A 13,696-nucleotide genomic window follows, 5' to 3' on the forward strand; every position below is an offset into this window, starting at 1 on the left:
AGTTGATACAAAGGAAATTACAAGGTTTTATTGAAGTCCCCGTGTCATTTTACCTTCAACACTGGGTGGAGGTCGTACTCAATACCGGTGATTGACCCCACCTTTTTTTTGTGGGTCGATATGCTTTGTTTTACGTCTTCATGCTTCACAATTGTTTACTCTTTTGTTTATTTATAATATTCTGAAGTACTATAAAAGCTGTAGTTCCGAACCGTTTTATCATTAGCAACAACAGCTAAGAACACTAAAACCTCTTCCAACATGTTCGCTAAGGTGAGTAAATACGTTGCATTAGCAAAACTTAAGTAATATTACTTCATGAGTAAATTTTATAATCGTGTTTTATCTTATATTAATTTATCTATTTCCTTGTCATTCTATTTAAAATGAACAGGAATGGTGCTCACAAAATTCTATCTCTCTTTCCTCATAAAAATTTTGAATCTTGGGCAAAACCATGAAAGCCAAGTCAGACTTTTATTCCCAGAAGCTTTGTATGAGCATTTTGTGTTTCATTATATAGGGATGAAAAGTGAATTTTAGATATAGGGAAATTAAAGCTACAAGTTTAGTTACAAGATAAAATATCAAATTTCGTATAACTAAATCGTTAGGTTTTAGAGTTCTCCGGTTTTACATACATTGTTTTGACGAATTTATTTGACAAGTTTAGGTTTAGTATTAGATCCTATATAATAATGAGCATCAGATTCGAATTTACATTCTGGATCTATATTTGTGTACCAAATTTTATCCCTTTAGTTTTGTGTTAATTCCGTTTTCCTATAATTGGGCAAACAAACCAGACAAAATTTCTGTTAATGGATTCCTTTCAAAATATATAGGAGTCAACAAATCTTGTGTAAAATTACATACTAAATTTAATCCAGTTACTTCAGTTTATTATTATAGCTTTCAGAAATATATGGGCATAGCTCCTAAAATATACAAATTTAGGACACACCGAGGTCTCAAACTAGGAGCTTCCTTAAAATCTCGAAGTTGAATTTTCAGGAGATTTACAATATTTTTTACATTTCGCCTGAAGTAAGCATCAAGTTAACCCTTTCATTTATTTTTTATGACAAATAAATGTATTCACTGTTGGTTTCAAACAAAATAACTAATTATATACGTGGGCTAGTTATTTCATGCTTTCCTCTTTAACGAAATGCACATTCTGTACTTACAGATGATTTACTTTTCTATATCTTCTACATATCAATGTTGATATATATAACACGCGAACTTTGAAATTTCATTCTACTTGCTACATTAGCATACTGTGCTTAACTATGTATTCAGTAGATAATTTCGATTGATAGAAACGTCTTACGAATAAATTCTTTTATTTTTTTCGAACGAAAAGTTACAACAATTCTAATAATGAATAATTTGAATTCTCCACCCCCCTTCCATGAATTAAAATTTGTATCATATAAATCTGGATTAAAGATACTTCTTTGTTAGCTTAAAAACAAGTAATGCTTTGAACAGTAATTTTAATTTCCTTATGTGTTTTAGATTAGTATTTTTATTTATAGAGTTAAATCTCAGAATGATTTTGCATTAACTCTACATATGACATGATCATTTTAAAGAAATACTAAGTTAATGTACTATAATCAATAAATTATTATTATATCTTTACAACTGTTTGAATATTTTTCTATTAATAACAGTTATTTTCAAAATAGAGTTAAAATTTTGAATTTGGTAATACGCAGAAATTATAAAAGGGTCTTTTTCAGTCTTTATCTCTCAAATATTATAGAACATTTCATAATATTGGAGACATTCGTAGACTTAGCGATGTATGTTATCGATATATAGACGGTTCAATGGTTTCTTTATATTTATCCATTTGAAGTTAAATTTTTTATGAGCAGCTTATGATATAATGCATTACATTCTTCATATAAAAACTTTCATACAATAGATATACTAATACATAATGCAAAACATAAAAGTAACTGCCCTAAAAATGTAGCAAACTCTCTAAAGAATATCTTGTCATTAGTACTTTCATGTCAGAAAGTTGCTATTGTTAAATTACTAACTTTTGAAAGAGCATGAAAATTGATTTTTCATGGATTTCGTAATTTTGATGCACCAGATTATAATATTTAAGAGTAACTCATCGGAAACTAAAACCATTTCAATGATGCATTCATTTCGGAAAATGGGAAATTTTATATCTTTATATCATAATTTTTATCATTATTTTATATCATAATTTTATATCTCTCCGAAGAAATATATTTTTTCTACTTTCATTTCTGTACAAATCAAAATTTAAGTAATTTTTACGCAAATCATGGAATTATTGAGCAGCAAATGATTCTTTTTAGTACAAACGTGAACCCATAATCGACTTTCCAGAATTTCTGTCACACTAATGGGATATTCATTTCAGAACGTAGAAAAAAAACAGTGCAAGAAACTGTTTTCAATTTCGTTCTTCTGAAGAATCAATATTAGTTTCAGTGTTTATAATTCGGTAGAAAAATGTAATTGAATACGTTCTTCACTGGTAATAATAAATGGACAAAATTAAAGCTTTTTAGAGTACCAATATCATTCTTTTGTGTTAATTAAATTGTAGTATTAAAAGAAATAAGGATTGATAATTGATTTTTTTTATCTGAATTATTAATTTCAGATTGTCATCTTCTGCGCTGCCCTCGTAGCAGCACACGCTTCCTTGGTCGGTCCTTACGGATGGGGCGCCCCCGTTTATGGTAAAGCACTAGTTGCTGCACCTGCATTTGCCGCTCCCGTTTATGGTAAAGCAATCGTTGCTGCCCCTGCAGTTGCCACTGTCTCAACCCAGAAGACCGCCATCAACCATGTCGCCCCAGCTGCACCTGTTGTTGCCGCTGCCCCTCTTGCCGTCGCCGCTCCTTACGCCGCTGCACCTTATGCCTACGGTGCAGGACTTGTTGCAGGACACGGTTTGGCTGCACCTCTTGTAGGAGCTCCCTATGGTCTGGGAGTCGGAAAACTCGGTCTCGGTTATGGTTATGGTATCGGTCATGGAAAAGCCTTCTGGTAAATGTATCAACTGCAGTATCTGAATGTGAAAATTACGTTAAATAAAATATATATACTAATTATGTTGTCTTTCTTTCAAATATTCAGGTCTTACAATTTGGTGAGATTTTAATCTTTCTCAAGAGAAGTTATATATATATATATATATATTGTAATTTCCAAAAATATCTGATTTATTTTAATTATAATCAATAAATAATGTGTTGCAGGTTAGTAGATCCAAGTCACCCGAATTTCATTGGAAAATGTTTCTACTATCTTTTTTAAGGCCGAAATTTTTAATTAATTCCAAAATGAATTCGAAGATTAAATAAAAAGGACTTATAATGTTTGTTTATTAAATAAACATGGTCATATCCATTTTCATATTTTTCTTTATAATATTTCAACGTATATTTTAAAATTAAAGTTGCTCTCTAAATTACTTTTAATTAGACAGAAAGGTTTTTGAAGGGACTTTTCTAGACTTCCTATACAAATCTTACGTAAAGTAGCAGGAATTATATTTTAACTTTCTCCGGGCACAAATTATTATTTTTTCAGGAAAAAAAATTAAAATAACTATTTTAGAAGTATTTTTTGTCTAAAATTATTACTTCATGCAGATAAATTAACAAAATCTATTCCTTTATTATTCATTATTTATTTGTAACCAAATCCTAATACCATTTAAGAATATGTAAATGCAAGTGGTGTCATTCGTTTATTTATTAATTAAAAATTATTATGGTGAGTCTATGGTATCACCAAGGTCAAAAAGAAGTTAGATTTAAAGCCCTGAAGAAGAAAAAAATATTTTTCCATATACTTGAAACAAGTTATGATGGAAAAGCAATTCGGGAAATATAAGTGCTTTTGCATTACTAATTCTTGTTTATTTTTAATAAATATTTTACTTTTCTACAGCTACAATGTTGAATAACGAATGCTACAAAAGTGGCAATCTCTTTTACTGAAGGTGCAAATGAACCGAAATTATATATTAAAAAGAAGATATTATCCAATTATTGCCTCTTCCTTACTTTTAATAATCCTAAAATCATTTTTTTCAAATCTGTCGAAAATTATAAATCCAAAAACTTTTGATCTAAATATATGAAAATTGATATATGGATTTAACACCAAATTTATAATTTTGTTTCTACAAAATTTAAAAAGCTAGAATGATCAAATTTGGTACACAGATCACTCATCTAAAATGCTGATAATCATCAGATTTGGATTCTTTAAGGGGATCGCCTTCTGTCTATTTGTACTTTTACAAAAATGTAAACATGATAGTCAAAACTCTTATAACTTATAACAATAAAACTTGGTTTACAGTTCTAACATCTAATATGTAGATTCTCCCGAACTGTCTAAACAATTCTGTAGAGATGTGACTGTCTTTTTTTCTTATTCTGGTATACATGCAAATGTAATAAATGAAAAATGTAGTGACTTAAACAAATAAAATTTTTATGCGATCTTGTGACTGCATTGATAATTCTGCGTCAAATGTTTGTTACGTGTGTCCAAAATTCATTTTCGAATTTCAGGAACTTGATCCGGGTTCGCATATTGTCAAAACTTGCAAGCTAGATCGCCAAATGTCGCCATTTTGCTACCGTTATTCGCCAGTGAGATGCAATTAATGCTCAAATACCGGTTTTTGTCAGTACATTACAAAGCGCATTACTCTCTTGCATTCACGGCATAGTCTATGGTCATAATTTTATACATGGGGAGGAAGATAGAAAATTTATTACAGAGTATGCGATGAATTTTAGTAAAGCTATTGAAGTTTATTTCTAATTCAACGGCCACCATAAGTTTTAAACATACGCATGAATTGAATTTCAGATTCTAACTTCTTTAAAAATATATATATAATGTTTCTCTTATTACCTCTGAAGAGATAGACATAAATTGATCGTGTAACTGAAAAGACTTATAAAGGAATTTATAATATAAAAAATTGTTCATCATAAATCTCACAGTGAAAATTCAAATTTATTATAAGATAGTGTCGATGAATTAAAAGTTGCATAGTACTGGAAAAAAATCGAATTTTAAAATAGGAAACTGTTTTATTTAAAAGTAAAAGTTCATTACGAAAATGAGAAAAATCCTTCACATTTTTTTTACATTTCCTGATTACAGATTGTACATTTCTTATTTTATACATTTCATATCCATGAAGGTAGGTGCTTAATTTCGAAAAAAATTTAATCGCTGATTGACTTGCCAGTGAGTTTTAAACACCGCATTTTAAATCGAATTATTAATTTTTTTTCGTAATTTTCATTTTCTCGTATACATAGTATAGAGATAGTATAGTAAATGTCAAACAATTCAAATTCGAGATTTTTACGAATTTTTACGCTTTAGACCTATCTGAGTGAGTGCGATAAGCACATATTTGGAAAATATCCGTCAGTCTGCCTGTGATACAGAGAACTCAAAAACGCTTTGGGATAGATGGCTGAAATCTGGTATATGATCTTTACACCAAATTTGCAGATTTCTATGAATTTTTTTAGCAAAATTTGTTCAGAGGAAGTCTAGCTGTTCAAATACAAGTTAAAGCGATAGCTATAAAATGAAGAGAGCAAAATAAATAAAATTTGGTATTCAGATATAACATATGTAGTGTAGATATCTGTCACATTTTGAGCGAAATCCCACTGCAGGTTTACCATCTGTCAGTCTCCATATTCATAAGTCTTTGCAAAACATTGCCCAAGTCTACACAAGCCATTAAAAATAAAATCCAAATTATGCTCTGTAAAAGTAAGGCGATGTTCTGCAACAAAGTTAAGACCATATAGTTAAGATCCTCTCCTTATTATCAAACTTTCAGTAGAATGTATTCAACATCCCTCTTTGCAGACTGAAGAATATGCATGTGATTCTCCTGCCTTTGAGTCTTTGGGGAAAGCAACAAATAAAAAGAAGGCCAACATCTCACCTATGACAAAGAAGTGCATGGCTCCGAAGGAAATTGGATCTGGAAGCAAACAATGATTTTCCATTCTAAATTCTCTTTGAAAATGCTAGAAAGAGAAGTCCAGGATTATTGCAGAAATCTCCATAAAACTGTGTGCTGGTGACATGTTACACGTGAACAGTAATACATATACTCTTTATTTGTAATCGTAGTTTATTTTTCATTTGAAACACTCTCTATTCAACAATTAGCTTGAACGAGCCGAAACACTTTGCAACACGTTGCTAGACTTGCACATACCGTTAAAAATAAAAACCGAGTTCATCTCTCGAAAAGGATAGTTGTGTTCTTGAGCAATGTCAAGCCACCCGTGGTTGAAATCGTCTATCTATTTGCAGAATTCCAGTAGGTAGTGCTCAATCCTCCTATTACATACCCGGAATTTATGCATGTGGTTCTTAATATCTTTGAGTTATTTAAAAATATAACCGAAATATCATCAGTCAGCATATAATAAATGAGGGCATAATACTGAGAGGCATTTGAGCCTGACAGAAATCAAGGAGTTTTCTCATTAAAATCATCTACTTTTTTCTTCAGAGTGGGTAAAGAATGTCTAGTATCGGTCCATCAACAGCCGACCTATTATTTGCTATGTTATGCTGCTCAAAACCCATAAGAAAATTAATACGAAATCATAATTCTTTTCTACTTTCTCTTATAAGTAATAAGTACAACAAGGAAAATAAAATATAATAATCGTCAAAGAATTCGAACTCGAGATTTTGTCGAACCTCCACGTTTAAGATCTCCCTGAGTTAATGACACACATTTTTGAAAAATGTCCGTCTGTCTGTCGGACGAAGATAAATAAATAAAAAAAAAACATTTTAATCTAGACTAATGAAATTTGATATATGGTCTTTATACCAAATTTGTAGCCTTCTATCAAATTTTGGGCAAAATTCTCTCAAACGAAGTCTTTATGTCCGGCTTTTCGAATATAATTTAATACAATAAATACAAAATGAAGAGGGTTTTATTGATACGAATGAGAGGGCATAGAATTAACATCTATAATCTAGACACCTATCAAGTTTTTAGCCATATCCGAAAAGGGAATGACCGTATGTCGGTCTGTACTTTTAGAAACATATAAATGCGATAACGTAAAGCGCAATGACTTAAATACATCAAATTTAGTATGTAATTTTGTGACTACAAGTGTAGACTTGAATGAAATTTTTATTACAATCGGCTAGTAAAAACTCGTCTAAAGCACAAATTTGATGCAGTAAAATAAAATTTTGGTGCGCACTACAAAGATATCTGAATAAAAGAGGCGTTATAATATATCTGTATGTATATCTGGATTAAAAATTGCTAAAATAATATAAATTTTAAAACTCGGGAATTAAAATATTAAATTAAAAATGTAGTTTATTGATATAATATATGTGGTAATGTACATCTTTAATACATATAAAATATATATCTGTATAATATTTTATAATATATTTATATAATCTATGTAGTGATTTATGCATATATAAACTACATATAGATGCTTTATTTTGATATCAAGCCTAAAGAAGAAAAAAAAACCATTTTGCAAAAATAATTAATCTTTAGACTAAAAAAAAAAAAAAAATGAAGAATCATTTTTTAAAAATATCGCATTTTAACATTGTCTCATGAATAATAAATAACTCAAATAAAATATTGACATTTTGAAAATATTTTCAGACTTTTTGAGTCGGCATTATTTGTTATACAATTGTTCAACAACAAATTATATTCTTATAAATTAAGAATTACTGTAATTAAGATGGTACTTTAGAATTGCGCTCTTGATTATACAACAAAACATAAGAATTTTCAAAAAATCCTTTTATTTCTTGATAAATATTCTTTTAAAATATCATGAATATTATGGAATTTTCAAGATTATCTGATTATTGAATTCAATATCTAAAAGCAAAAATAAATACATAAATCACAAAATATACAATATTGATATTTCGAAAAAAAAAATTTCAGATTTTTTTTTTGAGTTAGAAACTTTTTTTATGCAACTTAATTCAACATCAGATAAAAACCTTATAAATAAGAATTATTATATTTATGATGGTACTTTTGATTTTCAAAATTCTGCTTTTAATTATTTAATAAAACATAAAAATTTTCAACCAAATCTTTTATTTTTTTATGAATTTTCTTTTAAAATATCCTGTATGTTATCGAATTTTTATGATTCTCTGATAATTGATATCAATATCTAAAAGCAGAAATCACAAATATTTGGTTATTTACAATTTTGTCTTTAAAAATAAGTCAAACGATTTTTTTTTTCATAACATTGAAGTCAATTAGCATATTCTTGACTTCAATGTCAAAAACAAAAGAGTAATAAACTGAAATGAAATTAAAGATATCATTGAATTCCTCGAAACAATCGAAGGAAATAAATGAGGCATGAAACTCGAAAAGTAAATTGAGACACATTTTAAAATTAAATAATAATAACTTTCAAATCAATATTTTACGATACTTTCAAAAACTCCTGACGCTAATAAATATACTTTTTTAACATTACAACAGGTAATCTTACAAACTTTTATCAATCAAATCTCAATATATTTTGGTACAGTTGATACAAAGGAAATTATCAATTAAAAAAAATCTCCTTGTCATTTTACCTTCAGCACTGGGCGGAGGTAGTACACAGTTCCGGTGGTTGACCCCACCTTCTTCTTTGTGGGTCGATATGCTTTGTTTCATGATTTTATGCGTTTCAATTGTTTACTGTTTTGTTTATTTATAATACTCAAAAGCACTATAAAAGCTGTAGTTCTGAACAGTTTTATCATTAGCAGCAACAGCTAAGAGCACGAAAACCTCCTCCAAAATGTTCGCTAAGGTAAGCAACTAAGCTGCATTAGCAAAATCTTTAGTAGTTTTACTATTTTGTATAAATTTTATAATCTTGTTTTTCTATATATTAATTCTTCGGTCTCCTTCTTCTGTTGAAAACCAACAGGAATAGTGCCTTCGAATTTTTTTTACATACTCTTTTATTGGAATCTTTTCATTCCTTTACATAAAAATTTTGAATTTTTGTGCAAAACCATGAAAGTCAAGAATTTTTGTATTTTTATTCTAAGAATTTTTGTATGATATCTTTGTCATAGAAAAAAAAAGTGAATATAAAATTCGGATGGATTTTTTTATCTACAGATTAAGGTGTACGTACACACTAGAAAATTTTTTTAAAAATTTTAACTTTAAAAATCCAGTTTTTTTTTTTTTTTTTTTTTTTTTTTTTTTTTTTTTACAGTAGGTCATTAATATATGTTTAAACTCATGTCAGTGAGAAAAAACCATATTACTCTAATTATTAATTAATTAATATTTAATGAGCTAATTAGCATATTTTTCGAAACATGATATCTTAAATTTTAATTTGTATACAGACACACAATTCTAGTTGGAAATGATGCCTAATATTAGTCTTCATGTTGTCTGCCTCAATCAATTTATAAAAATATATAGTTTTTTTTAAAAAAAATTTCATCAATGATAAATAGAAAAAACGAGACTTTTTCTGTAATTTTAACTTTTAAATAGCTATTAAAATTTATTTCCATAAATATAACTTTAATTGAGACAAAAAACACCCACTGTTTTATAAAGATTATTTTGATATATAAATAAATGTATTTGGTTCATTTCTTGTTGAGTTATGATTGTTTGAATGAAGCATCATAGTGGAAAACTATCATTCTTCATAAAATGAGTTTTAAAAAACCGAAACTAGAATTTTTAGTGAAAGTACTTCAAGGAAAATAATTATAACTCGAGAAATATTCCGAATATTGACAACATCTTAGTATCGTTTGAAAGCTATAGGATTAGAGAACATTTTCCAGCAATAAAAAAAAATATTCGATATTTTGAACGATTTTCGAAGTTTCAAGTGTGTACGTACACCTTAAAGCCAAAATTCCGCATAAGGCTACAATTTTAGTAACAAGATTAAATAGTAAATAGTTAGGTTTTAGAGTTCTCCGGTTCAGATGCATATCTATGAAGGATTTATTTGATTATATTAAGATCAGTATTAAATTCGTATATAAAAATCAGTATCAGATTCGAATCTACATGCTTTCTCTCTTTCTCCCCAGAATATTCCCGAGTTTGGAATTACTAGGATTCCCTGTCAGTTGAAAGGATATACGTAAAAGGATTTATTAAGAAGAAAAAAATTAAAGTTTGCATACAGTACAGAAAAAAATAACTATATACAAAACAATGAGGATAAAGGGAGTGTTCGGTAGGATGTATGAGTTGAGGAATTCTGATGAAGTTGATATTTCCTAGAGAAGAGCTTGATTGAGGTACCAGACAAAAATTTATTTAGGGCTTTGGCCTGGAGAGATCGATTCTTCTTTGTCTTGCAGGAACCGCAAAAGATTTCTGATTTTGATTTTGGACATCTTGTTTCTCATAACGTTGATCAAGCAGATTCGTTCGAGGTCATGGGTGGATTTGTTAAGATGAAAAGATGTGGTGAGAGGGCAGCTAGTAACATAATGAAGGGGATCGCCTACTTCACCGCAACCATAGTTATCAGATCCTTTAATATTAAATCGCTTGAAGCCTGAAAGAAAAAGGCCATGACCGGTTGTAAAGATAATATCAGGCTTGTTCCAAGATTCTGAGATAAAGGAGACTTTGGAGACAAGTTGACAAATGTCTCTGCCAGTTGAGCCATCGTCCTATTCTTCGAGCCATCGCTTTAGACTCAATTTATTTAGTGTACTTTTAAGATGCTAAATTTGCTTACCAAATCGTATCCGTTCAAGTCTTTAAGTTTTCTGGTAATTGCATTTTCTTATACTCAGGCAACAGGCAAACTTTATTTGAATGGATTTCGTTCAAAATTTAATAGAAATCTAACGATTTGGTGTAAACCCTGTATACCAAGTTTAATCCATCTGTTTGAGTTCGCTACTATTGTATTCGGAAACAGCGAGACATACTTTCAAAATAGGTTTCGAACACAGGCAGTATGAAACGAGCGGATTCATTAAAATTTCGAAGCTGAATTTTCTGAAAATATACAATATTCTGTATACTTCGTAGACAGTACGCATAAAATAAAGTTAAGCCTTTTTTATTGCTTTTTATGGGAGGTAAAATGTATTTCAAACGAAAAACTAATTTTATAAGTGGACCAGTTTGATTATGTCTCTTTTCTTAACGAAATGCAGATTCTGTATTTGCAGATGATTTATTTCTATATATATATTGATGTTCTTATATATCTCTCATACGTTGACATTTCATTTTCCTTTTTTATCCAACATGTTGTACCAAATTATTTAGCAAATAATTTCTATCGATGCAAATGATTTACGAATAAATCCTTTTACTTTTTTCTTATGTTAATACGATTCTATAAATGAATTATTTGAATTTCCCTCAAGCGATGAATCAATGTATGTATCTTATAAATCAAAGTTAAAGATTCTTTTTATTAATTCTAAAACAAGTAATCCTTTAAACATAAATTTTAATTTTTTAATCTGGCTTAGATTGATATTTTGATGCGTAGAAGTTAAAATATTTACTCTTAAATCAACATATGACACAATCATTTTAAATAATACAAGACTAATCATTATTATATTTTTACAATTATTTGAATATTTCCATTATTAGTAACATTTATTTTTATAATAAGAATTATCATTTTTAATTTGATAATTAATATATGTGAATTATAAAAAGAGTCTTTTTCTTTTGCAAATGTTAGTTATAGTTTTTTGTTGAACCTTTCATAATGTTTGAAAGAATCGTATCTTCAATATCGATATGATGTATGTTATCGATATATAGAATATTCGATGATTTATTTATATTTATCCATGTGAAGTTAAATTTCTTATGTGCAGCTCATAATACAATGCATAATATTCATTATATAAATCTATTCATACGTCAGAACTTCTAATGTAAAACAAAAAAATTCTCTGCTCTAAAAAATATAGCATACTATGCAAAGAATCTCTTGTCATGGGTACTTTTACCTCAAAAAGTTGCTATTTTTAAATTATTACATTTTTAAAGAACAAAAAAAATGTTTTTTCATGGATTTCGTAATTTTGATTCACCAGATCATAATATTAAAGAGTAGTTTGACTGGAAACTAGAGTCGATTCAATGATGCCTCCATTTTAGAAAATGGAAAAGATAAAATACAAAATGCTTGCTTTAATTTTTATATCTTCCTTCAAGAATCTTCTTTCATTTATGCACAAAGCAGAGCTGAAATAATTTTAGCACAGATCATGCAATCATTGCGCTAGGTATTCTTTTCAATACAAACTTGAACCCCTAATCTATTATTCTCCAAGCTTGAAATGAATATATCAATGGGATATTCATTTCAGAACGTAGAGAAAAAACAGTGCAAGATGCTGTTTTCAATTTCGTTCTTCTCAAGAATCAATATTAGTTTCAGTGTCTATAATTCGGGAGGAAAATGTAATTGAATATGTTTTTCACTGGGAATAATAAATAGACAAAATTAAAACGTTTAGAGAGACATTATCACTCTTTTAAATTACTTAGATTATAGCATTAAAAGAAATAATGACTGATAATTGATTTTTTATCTGGATTTTTAATTTCAGATTGTCATCTTCTGCGCTGCCCTCGCAGCAGCACATGCTTCCCTGGTCGGCCCTTATGGATGGGGCGCTCCAGTTTATGGTAAAGCACTCGTTGCTGCACCTGCTGTAGCTACCGTCTCAACCCAGAAGACCGCCATCAACCATGTCGCCCCAGCTGCACCTGTTGCTGCTGCTGCTCCTCTTGCCGTCGCCACTCCTTACGCCGCTGCACCCTATGCCTACGGTGCTGGGCTTGTTGCAGGACACGGTTTGGCTGCCCCCTATGCCTACGGTGCAGGGCTTGTTGCAGGACACGGTTTGGCTGCACCATTTGTAGGAGCTCCCTATGGTCTGGGAGTTGGAAAACTCGGTCTCGGTTATGGTTATGGTCTTGGTCATGGAAAAGCCATCTGGTAAATGTATCAACTGCAGAATCTGAATGTGAAAATCAAGTTAAATAAAGTAATTATAAGCATAAATGTTGTCTTTCTTTCAAGTCTCTCATTTTTCAGATCTCTCATTTTGGTGAGAACTTACATGGATTTTTAAGTTTTGGATGTTTTGGAAATTAATAATTAAAGTTATTTTTATCTTTTTGTGAAGTTATGTTATTATAGAAAAACAATTCGAAAAATGCAAGTTATTTTACATTAATCATTTCATGTATATTTTTAATAAGCATTATATTTCTGTAAAGCTATAACGTTCAGTGACGAAAGAGACAAAAATGGCAGTAACTTTCATTGAACTGAAGATGCAAAAAAACCCGAATTCTAACTTAGGAAGAATATATTATCTAATCACTGTTTTTTTATATTCATATTGTACGGGAAATAATTATTAATAAAAATATCCAGGAAAAATTTATTCCAATATAAACATTATTTTAAAATGTTTACATTGGAGTAAAATTAATATATATTTATAATAAAGATAATGTGCGTGTGTCGAGCCCCACACTTCAGATTGTATGACCTAGAGCTACCAAACTTTGTGCATATATAATTTGGAGGGTGGAAATGTGCATTCCGAAGGG

At 29.4% G+C, this 13,696-nt stretch overlaps 2 protein-coding genes across 2 annotated transcripts; both read left to right on the forward strand.

Annotated features, from left to right (window-relative positions):
• The first annotated feature begins 238 nt into the window (after window positions 1-238).
• LOC129972385 (cuticle protein 63-like) lies at window positions 239-3,059 on the forward strand. Its single transcript, XM_056086508.1, has 2 exons — window positions 239-273; window positions 2,663-3,059. Exons 1-2 carry the CDS (start codon window positions 262-264, stop codon window positions 3,053-3,055), a joined length of 405 nt encoding a protein of 134 aa, XP_055942483.1. The 5' UTR covers window positions 239-261; the 3' UTR covers window positions 3,056-3,059.
• Window positions 3,060-8,864: 5,805 nt separating this feature from the next.
• On the forward strand, window positions 8,865-13,082 carry LOC129972384 (cuticle protein 63-like). Its single transcript, XM_056086507.1, has 2 exons — window positions 8,865-8,903; window positions 12,682-13,082. Exons 1-2 carry the CDS (start codon window positions 8,892-8,894, stop codon window positions 13,075-13,077), a joined length of 408 nt encoding a protein of 135 aa, XP_055942482.1. The 5' UTR covers window positions 8,865-8,891; the 3' UTR covers window positions 13,078-13,082.
• Window positions 13,083-13,696: the final 614 nt, after the last annotated feature.

This window comes from Argiope bruennichi, chromosome 6 (assembly GCF_947563725.1).
Source record: "Argiope bruennichi chromosome 6, qqArgBrue1.1, whole genome shotgun sequence".
Classification (NCBI taxonomy): Eukaryota; Metazoa; Arthropoda; class Arachnida; order Araneae; family Araneidae; genus Argiope; species Argiope bruennichi.